The 19,694-nt window shown below is 54.6% G+C and overlaps 1 protein-coding gene across 3 annotated transcripts in view; it reads left to right on the top strand.

Moving 5' to 3' along the window:
* The first annotated feature begins 1,227 nt into the window (after positions 1-1,227).
* Positions 1,228-19,694, top strand: part of ZRANB1 (zinc finger RANBP2-type containing 1) — a 37,200-nt gene continuing 18,733 nt past the window's right edge. For all 3 annotated transcript variants that reach the window (XR_009544612.1, XM_016186661.2, XM_060171103.1), the window contains exons 1-2: positions 1,228-1,248; positions 6,503-7,347. Coding sequence is in view for 2 of the 3 variants with exons in the window: in XM_016186661.2 (XP_016042147.2) it covers positions 1,244-1,248; positions 6,503-7,347 (850 nt within the window). In the remaining variant the exon portion in view is untranslated. The remainder of the gene's footprint in view (positions 1,249-6,502; positions 7,348-19,694) is intronic.

The raw sequence follows: 19,694 nt of genomic DNA, 5'->3' as shown, positions 1-19,694 counted from the left end.
CCTCTCTCCTTACATACCCCTCCCTTCCCCTCACCCTCCCTTCCCCTCTAGCTCCACCCCACCCACCCCTCACCCCCAGAGCTCTGTTCAGCTGTGGTTTTTGGTGGCGCAGGGGATGGAACATGGGACTTTGGAGCCTCGGGCCTGAACATCTTTTTGCAGAACCATATGCCGTCCCCGGCCCACTTTTATATGATTTTCATATTGCTCTAGTCTGTCACCTTTGGGAACCAAAAGCATCTTTATGTTACCAGCGTTCTGTTTTGATCGGGCATCACCCCTATTGCCGTTCACACATACAGGGATTCTGGAGTCAGACAGAAAACGCAGCATCCCCACGTGTGATGTTAACTTCCTCCTCCAGCCGTTGCTGGCTGAAGATCACTTGAAAATCCAATTCCTATTTTATTTTCACAGTGCAAAGCAGGCAGATCTGCGCCAGCCTGAAGACGCGTGTTTGTGTAACAGTGAGTGAGTGCCGGCAGCCGGCTGCTCTGCTTTTCTCAGCGGGCGTGGGCTAAGGAGCCCCGCCAGAGTCACCGTCTGGGCGGCTTCTGACTGGCTCGTCGGTGCTGGGGCCTCCGTCAGGCAGAGACATCACAGCACCTCGGGTCATAGTTTTAAACTTCACTGCGGATGCACACAAGTGCCCATCAGAGATTCCCCGCTTTCTTGCACGGGCAGAGTGCACGTAGGCGCCTCAGGGAAGCCACAGGCAGCCGCCGCCCTGTGCTGTGCAGCTTGAACCTACCTGTCTGTCTGGAGGGGGGCCCCGGCTGCGCACTGGAGGCAGGTGACATGGGCCCCACGTGGGAGGGCAGCGCGGCTGGTTCTGAGGCCGCCCATCGCTCAGCCCTGACTGTAGACCCGTGCTCGGGGGCTGCCGGTGTGTCAGGGTCATCAGCTGCCTGGACACTTGTGGGCAGACACTTTCTACGGAGATGTGAGTCCACCCTCAGAGTTGCTGCTTTTTGCCAGGCCTCCCTCAGGAGCTCCACACTCCTTTGTTCGGGGAGCTCAACCTTGCTCCTGTCCGGTCTCTTGATAAACGCAGCACTAGCCTCCCTGGACCAGTTTGGCTACCTGATCGGGAAACAGAGGCAGGGACGACCTGGCAGGCTGGCGGGCAGGCAGGCTGATGTTCTAGAAGCTCGTCACAAGAAGAGCAGTGAGTGCCGGATACCCGTGGTGCTGTGGTTGCTGGGGGTACGCGCACAGCCATTTGCAGACTCCATGAGAGGAGATGAGGTGAGAGCTGGTCTGCGTAGACTCCCAGGAAGCGGGCTGCGTGTGTGGATCACGGTGGTGCATGCACCAGGCTGCGGGGGCCTGTGTGTGTGCCAGAGGGGGAGAGAGGACAGACAGATGGACGTGGGGATGGAGGGAGTCGAGAGTTGACCGCAGCAGGAGAGCTTCAAATAGAGTCTTGCTATTAGGATTAGGCAGGTGACACAGTGAGCCGGGTGGGTTTAGGAAAGGCGCTTAGGAGGCTATTACGGTAGCTCCTACCAGCACTGAGGCGAGGCGGGGAGAGGAGGACTCCCTGGACAGAAGCCACTGGGGGGATCCGTGGGGAGGACTCAGCGGGACTGGGTGTTGCTGCGTGACTGCTGTGAGAGGGGCTCGTGGTGGCGGGAGGTAAGAGTTCAGCCGGGAGACGGCGGACGGCGCTGCGGCCCCGGAACGAGGTCAGGCCTGTGCAGGGCGGGTTCACCCCTCATCGAGCTCCAGAATGTCAGGGAGGCCCAGCCGCTTTACCTGTCAGCTGTGCGAGGAAGGCAGAGGTGTGGGAAGATGCTGAGAGGAAAAGAGGAGATAACTCCGGAGGTTTGGACTTAGGAATTAAGCTGTGTTTTCTTTTATTTATTCCCTTTTGTTGCTCTTGTTTTTTTTGTTGTAGTTATTATTGATGTCGTTGCTGTTGGATAGGACAGAGAGCAATGGAGAGAGGAGGGGAAGACAGAGAGGGGGAGAGAAAGACAGACACCTGCAGACCTGCTTCACCGCCTGTGAAGCGACTCCCCTGCAGGTGGGGAGCCGGGGGCTCGAACCGGGATCTTTATGCCGGTCCTTGCGCTTTGTGCCACCTGCGCTTTACCCGCTGCGCTACCACCTGACTCCCGCCCTTGTTGTTTTATTGTTGTTGCTTATTGTTGTTACTGATGTCGTCGCTGTTGGATAGGACAGAGAAATGGAAAGGAGAGAAAGATAGACACCTGCAGACCTGCTTCACCACCTGTGAAGTGACCCCCTGCAGGTGGGGGACTCGAACCTGGATCCTATGCTGGTCCCTGCGCTTAACTCGCTGTACTACTGCCCGCCTCCCCCCTCCCCCCCTTCATTTTTTTTTTTTTTTTTTTTTTTAGAATTGCCCTGTAATATGCTGGAACCTGGAAGTTCAGCTTGTTTGTAGTTTTCAACTTTCACCTCTGTACTGCTCTAAGATGCGTTCTAAGCATTTGTAAATCAAGTGTTTATTCGGACAATAATTTGTCAGCAGACTACTGACTGTCACAGCTAGCAGTCTGTGCTAGTAGAGACTCGAGCGTCACTCCTTGGAGGACTTCTCATCACTTGGAACTGACTGGCAGCTGAGCTTGAATTCTGATTTTAAAGGGTCTGTACGTAACAATTATTACACTTTTCAAGTTCTCATTCTTGGGGTGCTAGTAAGTGGTTGGGGGAATTTGACAGCTATGAGGAGTTGACTTTGTTACAGATACATCCGGTAGTGCTTAGAAGGGCCGGATGAACTCTGTTAGGCATGGCAGTGTACAGACGCTCAGTTATTAGCTCCTTCCCTTGTTTTAATGCACACCCCATGGTACTGGTGCCGTTTCATCATTATTATTTGAGCTGGGAAGTCTTTAATCCAAAGCATTTGTGATTTGCGGATTAGGAGATGGTTGACGTAGTTGGGGGCATGTCTTCTGTGAGGTGGAGCTTGGTGCGGCGTGGACTCAGCTCTCTGGATAGGCACGGCCTGGACCCGTTTCCACTCTGGGGACCGTTTGTCTAAAGAGTCGAGGAGCCTCTGTGTCTGCTTCCCTGTCCATGAGAAGGCCCAGGTCACGCAGCCTTCAGTTAACAGGAGTCTGCCGCCGTGAGTGCAGTATGGAAGTGCTGCTTGTGAATTAGACCTGCGCGCTGCATGTGCGGCTTTCATGCCCATCTTAACTGAAAAGCTGTCTAGCAGTTTACATCAGTGTGCAGTATTAACTCCTGCAACGACCTCATTTCTTCCTGGGGATGCCCGGACATCTGGAGGAGTGAGCACAGAGCAGTGACTTCATCTCAGGAACGCAGAAGTCATAGCTGATCTGATTAGTCTCCCATTAGGACAGGTACTAGTGGCTTCGGCAGATAATCCTCTGGAGTGAATTTCCATTTTTAGTTACTGTGAAACGATATTCTTACCGAGCTCAGTAGGGACTGTCGCATGTCATTATCTAACACATCGTACTCACCTATAAACTTGATCTGAGTTTTAGTGTCTGTCACCTGCTTTCCTCAATTTTGGGGTGGGTAGAGTCAAGTGGGGCTGCTGTTTGACTATGATTTTGCTAAGCACCTGTAACATTGCTTCTCTTTCTTTTTAACTTCAGTTAGTGGTTTACGAGATTATAACCTCACCGCTAAGACATTGCTGATCTTCTGTGGCTCTGGTTTGCTCCTTTGGCCAGATTTGGGAAGAGTCTTGTGCCGGCCCATCAGTTCCATGAAGGCTAGCTCATTTCATTCCCACTAGTGTGAATAGCGATCGATCCGTAATTCCTTCCCGAACCTGTGTGGGAGCTTGCCCAGTGAATTGAAGGGCCCCACTGATGGATGCCTGCCCACAGTATGCTTCTTCATCTGCCTCGTTGTGTGTGGTCAGTTTGCACAGACGGAATGTAAACAGCAGCCCCCTGGTTAGAAGGTACGGTTCCCGGGAGTCAGGTGGTAGCGCAGCGGGTTAGGCGCACATGGCGCGAAGCGCAAGGGCCGGCATAAGGATCCCGGTTTGAGCCCCCGGCTCCCCACCTGCAGGGGGGTCGCTTCACAGGCGGTGAAGCAGGTCTGCAGGTGTCTGTCTTTCTCTCTCCCTCTCTGTCTTCCCCTCCTCTCTCCATTTCTCTCTGTCCTATCCAACAGCAATGACAACAACAGGAATAGTAACTACAACAATAAAAATAAAAAAAAAGGAAAACAATAAATTAAAAAAAAAAAAAAAGGTACAGTTCCCGAGGAGAAAAAGATGGGAAAGCAGCATGATAGTTTTTCTCGTTGGTTCCCAGCACTTCTCTCCTTGTGGCAAACTGTGCGGCGGGCAGGAGTCAGCTGCGTGCGCACACACTGCGGCCGTGCGGAAAATGGCCTCTGCCCTGCCTGGTTTGGCAGTCCGTCCTAAGAGGCGAGGGGATTTTATTTCTTTGTTCAGTTAAAATTCTGAATGTAGCAGAATCACGACTCAAATGAGCGAGCAGATTTGAAGCCGAATGTTGTAGTCTTTAGAAATACTGCTGGGCAAAACTTGCAGTGGAATTCTGTTCTGGCCTTTATAGGCATAGCTCTTCGGGCAGACAGAAAGGTGTGTCACGTTTTACAGGGTCTCCCGAGGGAGCCAGAGCCTGAACCAGCAGGAAGGAGACTGAATCTTGCCTTTGATCTGATCTGTAGGACATACTTTTCTGCCTATGTGCAAGGCGAGGTTGTAGTGTGGAAACTAGAACTGTAGCCAGTGTGGTTTCTATTTTAGCCACTAAAGATAAGCCCCTCCCCTCCGGAGCCGGAGCCGGCGGTGCACGGCGGGATAAGCACACACAGCGAGCGAGCGGGGCACGGACCGGCATCAGGATCCCAGGCGCCCCACCTGCAGGGGTGTCGCTTCACAGGCAGGTGTCTGCAGGTGTCTGCAGGTGTCTGTCTTTCTCTCTCCCTCTCTGTCTTCCCCTCCTCTCTCCATTTCTCTCTGTCCTATCCAACAACAATGACAGCAACAGCAACAACATTAATGATAACAACAACGATGATAACAAGGGCAACAAAAGGGAAAAAAATAAAAATAATAATAAAAAAAGATAAGCCTCTCCATGAGTGACTCTGTCCTCGTAGCTGAGTTCTCACTATGAATGGGGTGAGGACTTGAAGAAGGGCTCCAGTGCAATTATAAAAGTGATTTTGCTCTCCAGAACCTAGGGACCCCCCACCCCAAGAAAAAGTGGGGACAGCTTCAATCACTTAGCCTAGATTTTCTTTAACTTTGAAAAAGAAAAACGCTAAAATGATGTTAATTGGATTGAGAAGAGAATTAAGAAATTGAAGGAGGAGCTGGAGTTAGTCACCAGTGTCTGAATTCAAACCATGAAGAATAAGTTATAAATGAGTTGTCATTAAAAATCCGAGTGTGGGAGTCGGGCTGTAGCGCAGCGGGTTAAGCGCGGGTGGCGCAAAGCACAAGGACTGGCAAAAGGATCCCGGTTCGAACCCCGGCTCCCCACCTGCAGGGGAGTCGCTTCACAGGTGGTGAAGCAGGTCTGCAGGTGTCTGTCTTTCTCTCCCCCTCTCTGTCTTCCCCTCCTCTCTCCATTTCTCTCTGTCCTATCCAGCAACGACAACAACAATAATAACTACAACAATAAAACAACAAGGGCAACAAAAGGGAATAAATAAATAAAATAAATATTAAAAAAAAAATCCGAGTGTGTGTTATGGATGGTGGAATGCTTGTAAGTCCAATGTAGAAACTCAGGGACCTTTTTAAACGATGAATATCTTATCTAGCACGAAGTGAGCTTGGTATTGAAAACACTGAAGCGTCTTAGTAGGGGCACTGAACATTGCAGTGGCGTGAGGCGGCCAGAGCAAGGAGTCGTAGCCCTCACCGCGCAGTGTTATCTCTGCCTGTGCCTCGGGCAGCGCGTGACGCGACAGCAGCCAGGCTGCTTTCTGTCTCCAGTGCAGGAAGGATGGAGATGACTTGGCTCGGTCTTGCGGCTTCCTTAGTGCCCCACACTCCACTGTGCCTGGTGTGGCCGTATCTCCAGACAGCGCCATGCCTGCCTGTTTGTGAGCCGAGACTGGCTTTGTGCTTGCTTCTTCTCTGCTGTTTCCCGTGGCTTTGAGCCTCAGCTGTCGTTTACTTTTCTAGGTTGATGGTGCTAACTCGGCTTACGTTAAATATCTCTATTAGTGAGTGGCCTCGCCTATTTCAATTTCCTCTCTCAGAATAAACCTCCCTTTGTCTTCTGCATATCTGTTTGCATCCTGAAGTACAATTTCATTGATTCTTGAGGTCTTCTACGTGGGGAGGAGGAGAGTTTAATCTTTGGTGTCTCTATAGACACCACAAATAAAAAAAAATAAATAAATAAAAAATAATAAAAAAAAGTGAAAAGTGTGCTATGAAGTCTTAAATGCATCATCTGAGAAGCGTGTAAGGGTGCTTTTACTTTGGGGAGCATTTTTAAGAGGTAGAATGACGCAGCTACTGATTTAGTAACCATGTCCCAATTGTTTATAGCTTCCTGCCTGACATAACTCACTTGAAGAAGTGCACAATGTCAGAACGTGGACTCAAGTGGGCTTGTGAGTACTGTACGTATGAGAACTGGCCGTCTGCGATCAAGTGCACCATGTGTCGCGCTCAGAGACCCGGCGGAACAATCATCACAGAAGACCCATTTAAGAGCGGTTCCAGCGACGTGGGCCGAGACTGGGACCCCTCCGGCACGGAGGGAGGAAGCAGTCCTTTGATCTGTCCGGACTCCAGCGCGAGACCGAGGGTTAAGTCTTCGTATAGCGTGGAAAACGCCAACAAGTGGTCCTGCCACATGTGCACGTACTTGAACTGGCCGAGAGCGATCCGCTGCACGCAGTGCTTGTCACAGCGCAGGACCCGCAGCCCCACCGAATCTCCGCAGTCCTCAGGCTCTGGCTCGAGACCGGTCGCTTTTCCCGTTGACCCTTGCGAGGAATACAATGACAGAAACAGGCTGAACACGAGGACCCGGCACTGGACTTGTTCCGTGTGCACATATGAAAACTGGGCCGAGGCTAAACAGTGTGTTGTGTGTGACCACCCCAGGCCCAATAACATGGACGCCATAGAGCTGGCGGAGGCGGAAGAGGCCTCTTCGATCATCAACGAGCAAGACAGAGCTCGGTGGCGGGGAGGCTGCAGCAGCGGCCAGAGAAGGTCGCCGCCGGCCACGAAGCGGGACTCTGAGGTGAAGATGGACTTTCAGAGGATCGAGCTGGCTGGCGCTGTCGGCAGCGAGGAGGAGCTGGAAGTGGACTTCAAAAAACTCAAGCAGATCAAAAACAGGATGAAAAAGACCGACTGGCTGTTCCTCAATGCCTGTGTGGGTAAGTCTCCGCACTTTATGTTCTTTTCTGAGGGCCGAGTCTAGACACCGCCAGTGACGGGAGAGAGAGAGAGAGAGAGAGAGAGAGGGGGGGGGGGGGGAGGGTCAGTCGTGTTCCGCACGTAACTCGTTCATTTGACACGCTGACCTTTATGGCCAGGGTGCCTGCGTTAACAAACACTCACTGGCTTTGTGGTGTTGTCCCAGTAGCTTGTCCCAGATGACTTCTGTCTGGGCACACGTCCTCCATCGCTGGGGAGAAAAACGAGAGCAGAAACGGAAAGCAAACCGTCTCCATGAGAGCAAAGGTTTAGCTTTGACTTGGCAGCAGTAGGATTTTCTTTCACCTGGAGGTGAAGCCTGCTGCTCTGACCAAGGCAGCAAGATGTGTGTTGTGTGAGGAGCCAGCAGCGCTGCAGCTGCCTCGGAGTGAGTGTCTGTCAGCGCTGCCGGCAGGCATCTCGTCGTCTTGGGAGCTGGAGTCAGACGTTAAAGATCTCACCGAGATCTGCGACTCCCAAGAGGCTGGACAGACCCGACGCTGACCTCGAGAACGCCGTGCCGCCCGTGTCGTCACGATGCTCGCGGGGCGTGTTTGCAGACGCCGGCGCCGTGGCCGTGGCCGTGGCCGTGGCCCGCGGCCCGTGGCCCGAGGCTTGCCGTCGTGATCTCTGAAGGAGGGTCTGGGTGCTGGGTCTCGCCAGCGACTTGGGAGTGTGCGGGGGACAGAGCCGAGGTGTGAGGGCAGGGCACAGCCAGAGAGCTCCCGCACTCTCTCCACCGCGGCCCTTACCAGTTACTTAGCAGGGAAGTGATTCACGAAAGCAGCCCTTCGCCGCGCCTGTGTTTCAGGGGAACGCTGAAGTTCTCGATTCCTGGATAGGGTTCTGCTTTGACACTTTATGTTGAAAAGGAAACTTTGAGTGATTACGACAGTTAAATATTTTGTAGGATGATACGTAAACTTTAAACCTGGTGATATATATATATATATATATACACACACACACATATATATATACTACACATACATACATATAGTAGTCATGATTTTTATGTATCCTTTTGAATATAGAGCTAGCCCGCACGAATCTGGAAGATGTAACTGCTTGAAACCGCAAGTTCTAAGAGCGGATTTTGAGACATTTGAATCATTTTAGTTTTGTCCCGGCCAGAGAATATTCCGGCAGATGAGCCCCTCTGAATGCCAAGCACAGTGGGCATTCAGGAGCTGCTTCCCTCCAGGCCAAGGACGCCTCTGCTGTCTTGAGCTGGCCATTTTCACCCCATTGATTTGTTTTGGTCTTCCTAAATTGGGGGCCACATTCTGTGTGACTGGTCTTGAGAGGAGGGGAGGGGAGAGGCAGAGTAGGGGGAGGAGTGCTGAGGAGTGGATGTGCCGTTTCTTTTATTGAGCTCAGATTCATAGAGCGTGAACGTCACAGTTCAGAGGCACTTAGGGCGCCGTTCTCCCTCAGGGCAGCCACGGCCCCTAGTCCTGGAGCTTTTCCTCCACCCAGAGGGAAACCCTGTGCCCACGTCTGGCTGCACCCGGCCCCCCCCTTCTGTCTGCCCGGCGGTTCTGTGCATGTACCTGTTGCGGGTACCACGCAGCCCCGTGTGTCTGCAGGCTGCGGCCGACTCACTGCGCCGCCTGCAACATTGCTGCCTCACCCACGTAGGCGGAGCACTGCGGTTTGTGCCACGGGGCAGCATGACGGCACACGGTGCGTCACTTGGCAGCAGGTGGTCACGGCCATTCTGAACCTCTTCTGGGCCCTAGGGGTTCCCCCCCTCCCCCGTTAGTTTTTTTGCGCCAGTAACGCCCCCTCCCGACAGACATTTCCCCTTCCTGTCCAGACGAAGGGCGAGGGGACGCGAGAGGTGAAGAAGCTGCCACGCTGCTCCTGCAGCTTCGCTTCTTTCTGCGTGGCGCTCTCACCTGGCCGGCAGGGGCTCTTCCTCGGGTCTTTGCTAATAGGGGTGTGCACTCCCCCGCGGGGAGCTGTCTCCTGGCCCCTGGGCTGAGAGCTGCTTTAGGAAATGCAAGTGCTCAAGGTAAGACTGCCGGCTCTGAGGTGACTCTCTCTCCTTGCAGCACACACGTCAGATCGTTGTGATGACACGTTCTCTCTCTCCCCACTGCCCCTCCCCCTGCTTTTGGGTTTCCCTGTGCTGGGTTGATTTCTCCAGGTAAAGAGCGAGGCGGAGGCTTCCTCGGGGCTGTGGGGGCCGAGCAGCCGCTGCCAGGCCAGCTGTGAGTCTCCTGCCCGCTGCTGCTTGTCTGACTCTTTTGTCCTTTTGGTTTGCTGCCTTCTTTCTCTTCCTGCTGCTTTTGAAATAGCATTCTTGTGTCTCTTCACACTCATTTTAAAGGTGGAGGGAAATTCCTGCCAGTGGACCAGTATGGGGTTTGTTCCTTATTTACAGAAGTGTCTTTGTTTGTCAGCTCCCCAGAGTTTCTGGGGTACTAGGGCTGGGGGCTGAATGTATTTGCTTTTTGGGACTGTGGAGTCCGGCTTCCCAGTCAACAGATATGTTTGACTTTGACTGCGCTGAGCATCTTCCCGTCTTGTTTTTTTCCTTTTTCTTGAGTGGTCAGTCTAGATTTGTAAACATCACTGAAACTTGTGAAGAATTTTTTAAAAATATTTTTATTTATTATTGACTAGAGACAGAAATTGAAAGGGGAAAGGGAGGGAGATAGGGAGAGAGACAGAGACACGTGCAGCCCTGCTTATATTGTATTGGATTAACAGGATTTCACACATACTGAAGATTAATCTTTATGGTCCCCACCCCCCCCCTTTTTTTTTTTTTTGCCTCCAGGGTTATTGCTGGGGCTCATCACCGCTGCCAGAGGCCGTTTCTCTCATTCTGTTGCCCTTGTTGTTGTTATTGTTGTTACTGTTGCCATTGCTGCTGCTCCTGCTGTTGGCTAGGACAGAGAGAAATGGAAGGGGAAGGAAAAAAGGAGGGAAGACAGAGAGGAAGACAGACGCCCGCAGACCTGCTTCACCGCCTGGGAAGCGACCCTCCTGCAGGTGGGGAGCCGGGGGCTCGAACCGGGCTCCTTGCACGTACGTCCTTGCGCTTGACCCGCTGTGTCTGTCTCCTTTGCGCTTGCCTTCGATCCTGTAAACGAGATTTGCTGTGCCGGTGGGTGTGTGTGCGCGCGCACGCCGCTCTCATCCCCGCCGCTTTCGGCGGCTAGGTGAGCCGCCAGGCCCCAGGCTCGGCGGACTGCGGTGTCCGGCCTCGGCGTGCGATGCCTCTGCTGGGAACTGGGGAGGGACTCGCAGCCCACCCCGGGCTGCGGCCGCTGATACAGAGATGGGGTCGCTGAGGGGCCGGCAGCGAACTAACCCCCGGCCGGCCCGGCAGGCGCCGTTCCCTGGCCGCCGGGGTCCCGTCCACAGCGGCGGCTGGCATGCCCGCACCTCCATCCCGCTTGTGTCCTGCCACGGGAGCCCGTCACTGGCGTCCAACGACCCCGGCCGGCCGCACCCTTGAGGGCGCAGGGTGAGCCGATGCCGCCGCCTCCTTCCTCTCTGCGCCGGGAGCCGGGAGCCGTGGCCGCCCCGGATTCTCTGCTTGGCCTCATCAGCCCATCCGCCTGTCAGGCAGGAAAGCGAGTGGGCTCTGCCTTTCAGGTCTGCCCAGCGACCGCGCCTCTGCCCTCGTCCTCCCGACCTGTTGTTCTCAGCCCGGGACCCCTCACCGCCCTCGCTCGCCCTCCTCCATCCTTGTCCCATTGTGCGGGGCTCCCGCTGCCCCCTGGCACCCCCTTCCCACAGGCCTTGACTCCCCGTGACCTCATCCGGCCCCTCGCTCGGCGCCCGGCTCTCACCGTCCAGCTGGGGCCTGTGCCCGGGCGCCTGCTGCGGCTTCACTGAGCGACCGCTCGCGGTCCTTGGCTCGGGGCTGCTCCGGGTGAGCGTGCCCCCACTTTGTGTCCACACGTGGGCACACACAGTCAGCTTTTATTTGTCTCTCCCTTCACACGAAAGCTTCGCTCCCATCTGGAATCTCCAGAGTCCTTCAGTCTCTCTATTTATTTATTTATCTATTTATCTATTTATTTAACCAGAGCACTGCTCAGCTCTAGCTTCTGGTGGAGCGGGGATTGAACCTGGGACTTTGGAGCCTCAGGCATGAGAGTCTGTTTGCATAATGTTACATTGTCTCCGCCATCTCTTCTCCTTCTTCTTCTTCCTGTTGTTCCTCCTCCTCCTCTTTTTTTTTTTTTTGCCTCCAAGATGATTGCTGGCTCGGTGTCCGCACAGCAGACCCACTGCTGCTGTGGCATGTGTGGTGTGGTGTCAGCCTGAGGTGGCCTCGTGCTCCTGTGGCCATTTTTTTGAGTTTTTTTCTGGATAGGACAGAGAGAAATCGATAGGGGAGCGGAAGATAGGGAGAGAGACAGGGAGCCACCTGCAGCCCTGCTTCACTGCTTGTGAGGCGCCCCGAGCCCCCCCTCAGGTGGGGAACCAGGGGCTCGAACCGGGACTTGGTGTAAGTCCTTGTCTTCGCACTGTGTGTGCCACCGCCCAGCCCCTGCCCCCCTTCTTGATTCTTACACTTCCCAGCTGTGAGGTCTTTCCTTCTCCTTCCCCTCCCTCCCTCCCTCCCTCCCTCCCTCCCTCCCTCCCTCCCTCCCTCCCTCCCTTTCTCTTCCATCCTTTTGCTTCTCCTAGAGCCGGAGAAGGCAGAGAGAGAAGAGCCCATAGCGCTTAAGCTCCCCGCGGCAGGGCTGTGCTCAGTCCCGCGAGCCACCTGTCCTGCCAGCCACCCGTCCCGCGAGTCACCTGTCTCACCAGCCACCCGTCCCGTGAGCCACCCGTCCCACGAGCCACCCATCCCGTGAGCCACCTGTCCCACGAGCCACCCGTCCCGCCAGCCACCTGTCCTATGAGCCACCTGTCCCGCGCGGAGCCCTGGAGCCCTTCTTCCTGGCGGCCGTGAGGCCCCGCCTTCGCGGAGCACCAGGCTGTGTGGCCGTGTGCCGGGATAGCCTGAGGGTGCTTCTTCCCGAGCTAGTGCTCTCTGGGCTGGAGAGAACTCAACTGGAGCCGACCTAGGCTGCTGCGTGGGAGAGGGATCAGGAACTCGTGCCTCACTAACTTCGCAGGAGATACACTCTGGAACTCTCGGAGCCGGAAAGCAATTTCCAAGTGTCTCTAATCAGAAGAGCAGCTGTTTTTATACTCTCCAAGTAGGGTGGAAACAGGATGTGATATAGAGAGGGTGGAGCGAAAAGTGACTGGTGAAAATCAGAGTGTGACAAGGAGGGGGGGAGCAGGCGAGAATCCTATCACTGAACCACCAGTGCCCTGGAGGGAGTGCTTTATGTAAATGTAAAAGTGATTTATGTAAATAGACCAAAGCTTTGAATGGGATTAAATCTATCCCTATATAGGCATATGGTTAAGCAGAAGCCAGGGGGAGCTGGCATACTATCCAACAGCCGTGAAGCCTGCGGCCAGATGCCTCCCCTTCCCCTTCCCCGGCAGGCTCCTGCCTCACTGATGACTGTCACACACACACAGCCGCTCAGTGTCTGCCACCACAGGTGCACGGCGGCGTTTGGCCGGCCCTACACGGCCCTACACGGACTCCGCTGCGGGGCCGGGAAGGACACGGGGAGGAGGACAAGCACGTCGAGACCGGACTTGAGGCTTCACTCGGGAGAGCCGGGCGGCGCTGGGGAATGGGGGACCTGAGGTGGCCTCGCGAGGCGGGTCCTGTGCCCTGCCGCTGTGCCCTCCCCGCCGCAACCCGGCACCTTGCGGCAGCGGCCTGCGGTGTGCTGGCCTGGACCCCTCTCCTCAGGAGCGCCGTGGCTGCTGAGCAGGACGTCCACGCGTCTGAGGACACGCGATCTGTGGAACAGATGTGCGGGCGTGACCTCGGAGCCGTGTGTGAGAGTGCCGCACTCGAGGCTTCTCCACCCCTTGCTGCATGTAGCTCGACTGCGCTGAAAGGCAGCGCTTGTGGCAGTTATGTCCTTCCTGCCTGCCTTTTTTTCTTTTTACATCTTATCCTTTTGTTTGATAAGACAGAATTTGAGAGGGGAGGGGAGGGGCAGACAGGGAGCAAGATAGACACCCACAGGCCGGCTCCACTGCTTGTGAAGCGTCCCCGCTGCACGTGGGGCATGGGGGCTCGAACCCAGCTCTTTGGCGTGCAGCACTGTGTGCGCCTAACCCGGTGCGCCCGTGTGATTCGGCCCCTAGTCGAAGAAGTCTGTACGGGTTCACAGCGGCCTTGGCAGAGTCCGTGTGTCTGTCCATTTGGCTACCGTCTCTGTTTTCATTCTAACACAATGGGCCAAACTAGTTGGCTTGTTACATTTTAGAATACTTTGAATTTATTTTTATAATCAGCGGTATAGTTTCGGTATGTGGGTGGCTTCTCAAGAAAGTAAGCCGTTGAGGTTATGTTTGTGTTACTGGAAAAGCCAGTCTGTTTCAGAACAGAATCTTCTGGCCTTGAGAGAGTGTCTGGCGAAAGGAATCTTGGACAGTGACCCAGCAACACCAGCTTTCAAAAAGAAAAGTCACGGGAGTCGGGCTGTAGCGCAGCGGGTTAAGCGCAGGTGGCGCAAAGCACAAGCACCAGCATAAGGATCCCGGTTCGAACCCCGGCTCCCCACCTGCAGGGGAGTCGCTTCACAGGCGGTGAAGCAGGTCTGCAGGTGTCTGTCTTTCTCTCCCCCTCTCTGTCTTCCCCTCCTCTCTCGATTTCTCTCTGTGCTTTCCAACAACAACAATAATAACTACAACAATAAAACAACAAGGGCAACAAAAGGGAATAAATAAATAAAATAAATATTAAAAAAAAACAGTCAGTGTAAGATGGGTCCCGAAAGGTGGTAGTACTGCAGGCTGAGTGATTGTGAGGGGACTTCTGCCAAGCACATCACCACGCAGAGTGAGGCTGGCGGACTCCTTGCCCTAAGGCGCAGTGTGACTCCACTCCTTGGCATGTCTGGGCCGTGGGGCCTGCGCACTGCTGCACTAGAAGTCTCGGGGGGCTCGGGGGGGGCTTCGCTCTAAAAGCTCAGGAAACACTGTGCCGACGAGTTAGCTAGAGGCGCGCACACGCACGCGCGGTATCTTGAAAGACACGCTGACATTACTGAGATGAGTTGGTGCCCAGACTTCTCTTCTCATATTCATGTGATCATCCTTGCTTGTCCTACTTACTTCCTTTCAGACTCTTCCGAATCCCTGAGCTGCTTTGGATTTTCCTGGTTTGCACAGCAGATTGAAAGAGTGCGGAGGGCAGGAAGCATCCTGGCGCCCATCTGTGTCTTAATCCCCAGAGTAAAGCTGTTGAAATGGAGAGACCACCCAGGTGGCTCTAGTGTGACCGTGATAAAGAGGGGAGTAAGGAATGCGGGTGCTCTGGACACCCGAGGCCCAGGGAGGCCCAGGAGGGGTCTGCTGCCCTCTCCTGGGCTGGAAGCCGTTAGTTTCAGCCCGAGTTTGTGCTGACTTGCCAGTGCACGAGGAGGAGGAACCCACGCAGATGGCACTGCTTTCAGATTTGCACACGGTGTCTTCGGCAGTTTCCGGGAAAGGTGTACCTGGTCTTCAGTGCCTGCAGGAAGCCAGTTTGAGGCGGGGGTGTCCGGCCGGGCTCTCCGGCCTTTCTAGGCAAAGACTTGGCTCTGCCTCGCCTCCGACTTCACGGTGCACACCGGCACGGCAGGCCGCCAAGCGCGCGTGTCGGGCTCGGTTTCCCGGGCGCCAGCGGGGCTTGTACAGCCGGGACCAGTCCTAGTGCTGAAGCCAGCTGGCGCCAGGTCCCAGGGGCGAGCCCCTCCGACACCCGGCAGCCTGAGGTTTCCGCCGGTCCTTCCTCGGGCTCCGCGAGATCTCGAGAAAAGCTTGTGGAACTAACTCCCGGCCGCTGCTTTGTTTATCCGGCCATCTCCTCTCCGCTGGGTTAGCTGCGGGCTCGGTTACCTCGAGGTCGGGCACGGTGGGAGAAGAGGCCGCAGCGAGGTGTTCCGGGAGGGAGACACTGAACGCACGCAGCTCTGTTGGTGGCGCTCTCCTCCCTGGGCCGCTTGTGTGACTCAGACACAGTACTGCCGCGCTCAGGCCCACGTGTCTGGCTGAGTACTTGCAAACAGGCAGCTGCACTCGCGGGAAGGGCACGCGCTCGGCACAGCGTGCCATCCAGTGCCGGCCATCCGCAAGGTGCCGGGCCCTGGTTGAGGCATTTGGGGAGGCCGCTTCCCGTGGTGGCCAGCGATGAGCGGTTTACTCCAGAGAGAGAGAGAGAGAGAGAGAGAGAGAGAGGTGTGGGGCAGGGTGGTTTCCCTGGCAACCAGCTGGCAGCTTCTGGAGCTTTCCACAAGAAACGCAGGTGGTGGAAGGGGCTGGCCACATGAGTAACCGGAGACCCTTTCGATGCAGTGATCATTCCGGAGTTAGGTCGGCAGCTGGGATCAGAAAGCAGAACCGCAGCCGGAGCTGCCCTGCGGCCTCCCAGAGGGGCTTTGGGCAGCCTGGGCCAGGACGCGATGAAGACCCACAGCACAGAGCGCGGCCTTGGCCCGGTCCGGTCCGGTCCGGTCCGGGGGCAGGTCGCACGGCCACGCACACTGCTGTTTCAGGCCGGCCCTTCGGTCCTTCCCGGCACCCATGCTTGGACCTCGTCGTTTGAACTGGGTTTGAGCGTGGTGTTTTGTGGTGCTTGCTCTGTTCGCTTTGCCCGTCTTTACCTGTTCCAGACGGTCCTCTCTCCGCCTGAGACTCTGTCCAGCCTCTGGAGCTGCCTCCCGGTCCTCGCTGCACCGGAGCCACAGGTCTGGCCTGAGATCAGCGTCAGGACCTGTTCTGAGAGGGCTAGGCCGGGGCCCTTGCCGCTGCCCCGAGTCCACAGTGCACACGCCTACCTCTCAGCCACCTCCCTGGCTGCATACGGATGTTTCTGTTCCTTTTCCTTTTTCTTTTTCTCCTAGCTAGCTTAAGATACTGAACCTGGGACCTTGGAACCTCAAGCATGAATATGTACTTCAAAATTGTGGGTTGTTGGAAAAAGTCATGACACATTTTTCATATTTATTTATTTTCCCTTTTGTTGCCCTTGTTTTTTGTTGTTGTAGTTATTGTTTGTTGTAGTCATCGTTGTTAGGTAGGACAGAGAGAAGTGGAGAGAGGAGGGGAAGACAGAAGGGGAGAGAAAGACAGACACCTGCAGACCTGCTTCACCACTTGTGAAGCGACTCCGCTGTAGGTGGGAGCCGGGGGCTCGAACCGGGATCTCACTCCGGTCCTTGCACTTGGCCCCATGTGCACTTAACCTGCTGCACTACCGCCCGACTCCCATGACACATTAAAATTTTTTTTTTAAATTATATTTATTTATTGGATAGAGATAGATATTGAGAGGAAGGGGGAGAGAGAGAGAGAGATACCTGCATAGAGAGGGAGAGACACTTTTAGTCCTTATCACCACTCATGAAGCTAGGACCAAAGGCTTGAACCTGGGTCCTTACGCATTATAACATGTGCTCAACCAGGTGCGCCATCACCTGGCCCCACGACACATTTCATGTAGAAAAACATAAAAAATATCCTAACTTTTCCAACAACCCAGTGTTATCCTAGCCTCCCCCCCATTTTTTAAGGTTTTGTTTCTAAGGTTTTGTGCCGCACAGAGCAGTGGAGTCCTCAGATGACAGAGTGGCGCTTTGATGTCCCCTCTCTGTCTCCATCTCTCTGTCTGGGGGGGAAATGTCTTGGAGTCACATGTGTGAGAGAGATCTCAGTGCTGAAAAATACAGTGTTTTTATGAGCGAGACAAACAGATGCCAGAGCACCACTCAGCTCGGGACGCGCCTTGTGGGGCCAGAACCTGGGGCCTAGAGTTGGGGAGTTAGTTCTCTGTTCTTGCTGCCACCACACTCTCTCACCAGCCTTGCGGTTTTTATTACTATTATTATTTCTTACTCTTTTGACCAGAACACTGCTCAGTCTGACTTCTGGTGGTGATTGGACCTGGGACCTCGGATACCTCAGACAAGACGAGAGTCTTGCAGTGAGCTGCTGTGCTGTCTGCCCTGCCCTGCGTGGCTGATCCCTGCGTGGCTGTTTTTAGTGCCGGATTTGCTCCGAGCTGCTAACAGGCCATTTGGTGTGATTATCAATTTGCTGTCATGTTGATTCCACGTTTAGTGTCTCGCCGAACGCTCCTCTGTAGGGTCAGGGGACACTGTCCCCCCGAGGCCAGAGCCGCTCCTCTGTAGGGTCAGGGGACACTGTCCCCCCGAGGCCAGAGCCGCTCCTCTGTAGGGTCAGGGGACACTGTCCCCCCGAGGCCAGAGCCACTCCTCTGTAGGGTCAGGGGACACTGTCCCCCCGAGGCCAGAGCTGCTCCTCTGTAGGGTCGGGGACACTGTCCGCCCAAGGCCATAGGGTCAGGGGACACTGTCCGCCCGAGGCCAGAGCCGCTCCTCTGTAGGGTCAGGGGACACTGTCCCCCTGAGTCCAGAGCCGCTCCTCTGTAGGGTCAGGGGACACTGTCCCCCCGAGGCCAGAGCCGCTCCTCTGTAGGGTCAGGGGACACTGTCCCCCCCGAGGCCAGAGCCGCTCCTCTGTAGGGTCAGGGGACACTGTCCCCCCCCAGGCCAGAGCCGCTCCTCTGTAGGGTCAGGGGACACTGTCCCCCCAGGCCAGAGCCGCTCCTCTGTAGGGTCAGGGGACACTGTCCCCCCAGGCCAGAGCTGCTCCTCTGTAGGGTCAGGGGACACTGCCCGAGGCCAGAGCCGCTCCTCTGTAGGGTCGGGGACACTCTCCGCCTGAGGCCAGAGCCCCAGGTTCAGTCTTTGGTGGTGGCACCCTGTGCTGGAGACAGCAGCACTGCCGCTTCTCTGCCCCTTCTCCCCAGGCTCAGTACGTCATTGGAAAACAACGCTTTGCTTGCCATATGGTAAGCAGAATTGGGGGTGGTCGTGGGCATTACTGACTTGACATGTGAATCTGCTGAATTGCCCCCCGCCTCTGGAACGGTTTCAGTTAAAGCATTCTGCTAAAAGCTTTTTTTTTTTTTTTTTTTTAAATATTTATATCCTTTTGTTGCTCTTGTTTTATTGTTCTAGTTATTACTATTATTGTTATTATTGATGTTGTCATTGTTAGATAGGACAGAGAGAAATGGAGAGAGGAGGGGAAGACGGGGGAGAGAAAGACAGACACCTGCAGACCTGCTTCACCTGTGAAGCGACTCCCCTGCAGGTGGGGAGCCGGGGGCTCGAACCGGGATCCTTCAGCTGGTCCTTGAGCTTTGTGCCACGTGCGCTTAACCTGCTGCGCTCCCGCCCGACTCCTTTCTGCTAAAAGCTTTTAATAGAACCCACAATATATGTCGATGCTTGCAGCAAGTCCTCAGCAACATATCCGTAAAAGGAAAGTTGACTGCGAGAATTCAGCTGCCACGCCTCGTCTGTCCCCGGCTAACTCTGAGTCCCCCTGTGGCTGGCTGTGTGTAGCTATAAAAGCGACTCGCCGTCTTTTCACTCTTTCAGTCTTACTTGCGGATCTCTTTCATATCCTAGGGATGTGCAAAGTCTTGTGGTTTTGGAACTCTGGATGTAAAATGAAATGTCACGATTTTAAGTGACTAGTTGTAATTCTCAGCAATAAAAATAGTTCTCACCTGCAGGGATAGAGTGGAGAAGCTTCTAGAGCAGTGGCAGTGGCATTGGCATGGCAGAAGGAGAGCCCTGCACTCCCCTGTTGGCTCTGGACGTGTCTGAGCTAGAAGCCCTGGCTTGGAGCTGTGGTTGGCTCCACAGGTCTGATGACTCGTGAGGTGCGTCATCCTCCGAGGAAGGGCTGGTGTGTGGTGACTCTGGACTCGAAACTGACCTGTGACCGTGCCTCGTTGATCAGTAAAGGCATTCACTTACTAAACAGTTGGCAGTTTAATTATGAAACCCAAATTATTTAAATATCAAACAAGATGTATTTGGAGTCTGTTTACTTTTGTTGTAACGTAACTTTAAATGTTTATGGAAGGAACTATGCTAATAGTTTAAAATGCCAAGGTATGGACGTAGAAACGTTTGTAAAGAAAAGTAATTTCTGTCCTCTCCAACTTGCGTGTGCAGAGACTGCTTTTTACCCCATCAACCTTTTATGCTGAGACCTTTCCAAAGCAGCGGCAGAATTAATTATAAGGCGCTGAACGCCACACCCGGCCGAGCTAGATGGGAAATGTGCCGCGTAGAAGCCGTGCTCATGCCTGTCGTCTTTCCCTTCTGTCTCTGTCTCTGTGACATAAGAAAAGCTCTAAAAACCAGCAACATTTTGTGGCCCAGGAGGGGGTGTA

The sequence above is a fragment of the Erinaceus europaeus genome, chromosome 14 (assembly GCF_950295315.1).
Source record: "Erinaceus europaeus chromosome 14, mEriEur2.1, whole genome shotgun sequence".
In the NCBI taxonomy this organism is placed as follows: Eukaryota; Metazoa; Chordata; class Mammalia; order Eulipotyphla; family Erinaceidae; genus Erinaceus; species Erinaceus europaeus.
Note: the sequence above shows the minus strand (reverse complement) of the source record. Positions and strands in the feature narration are given on the sequence as shown.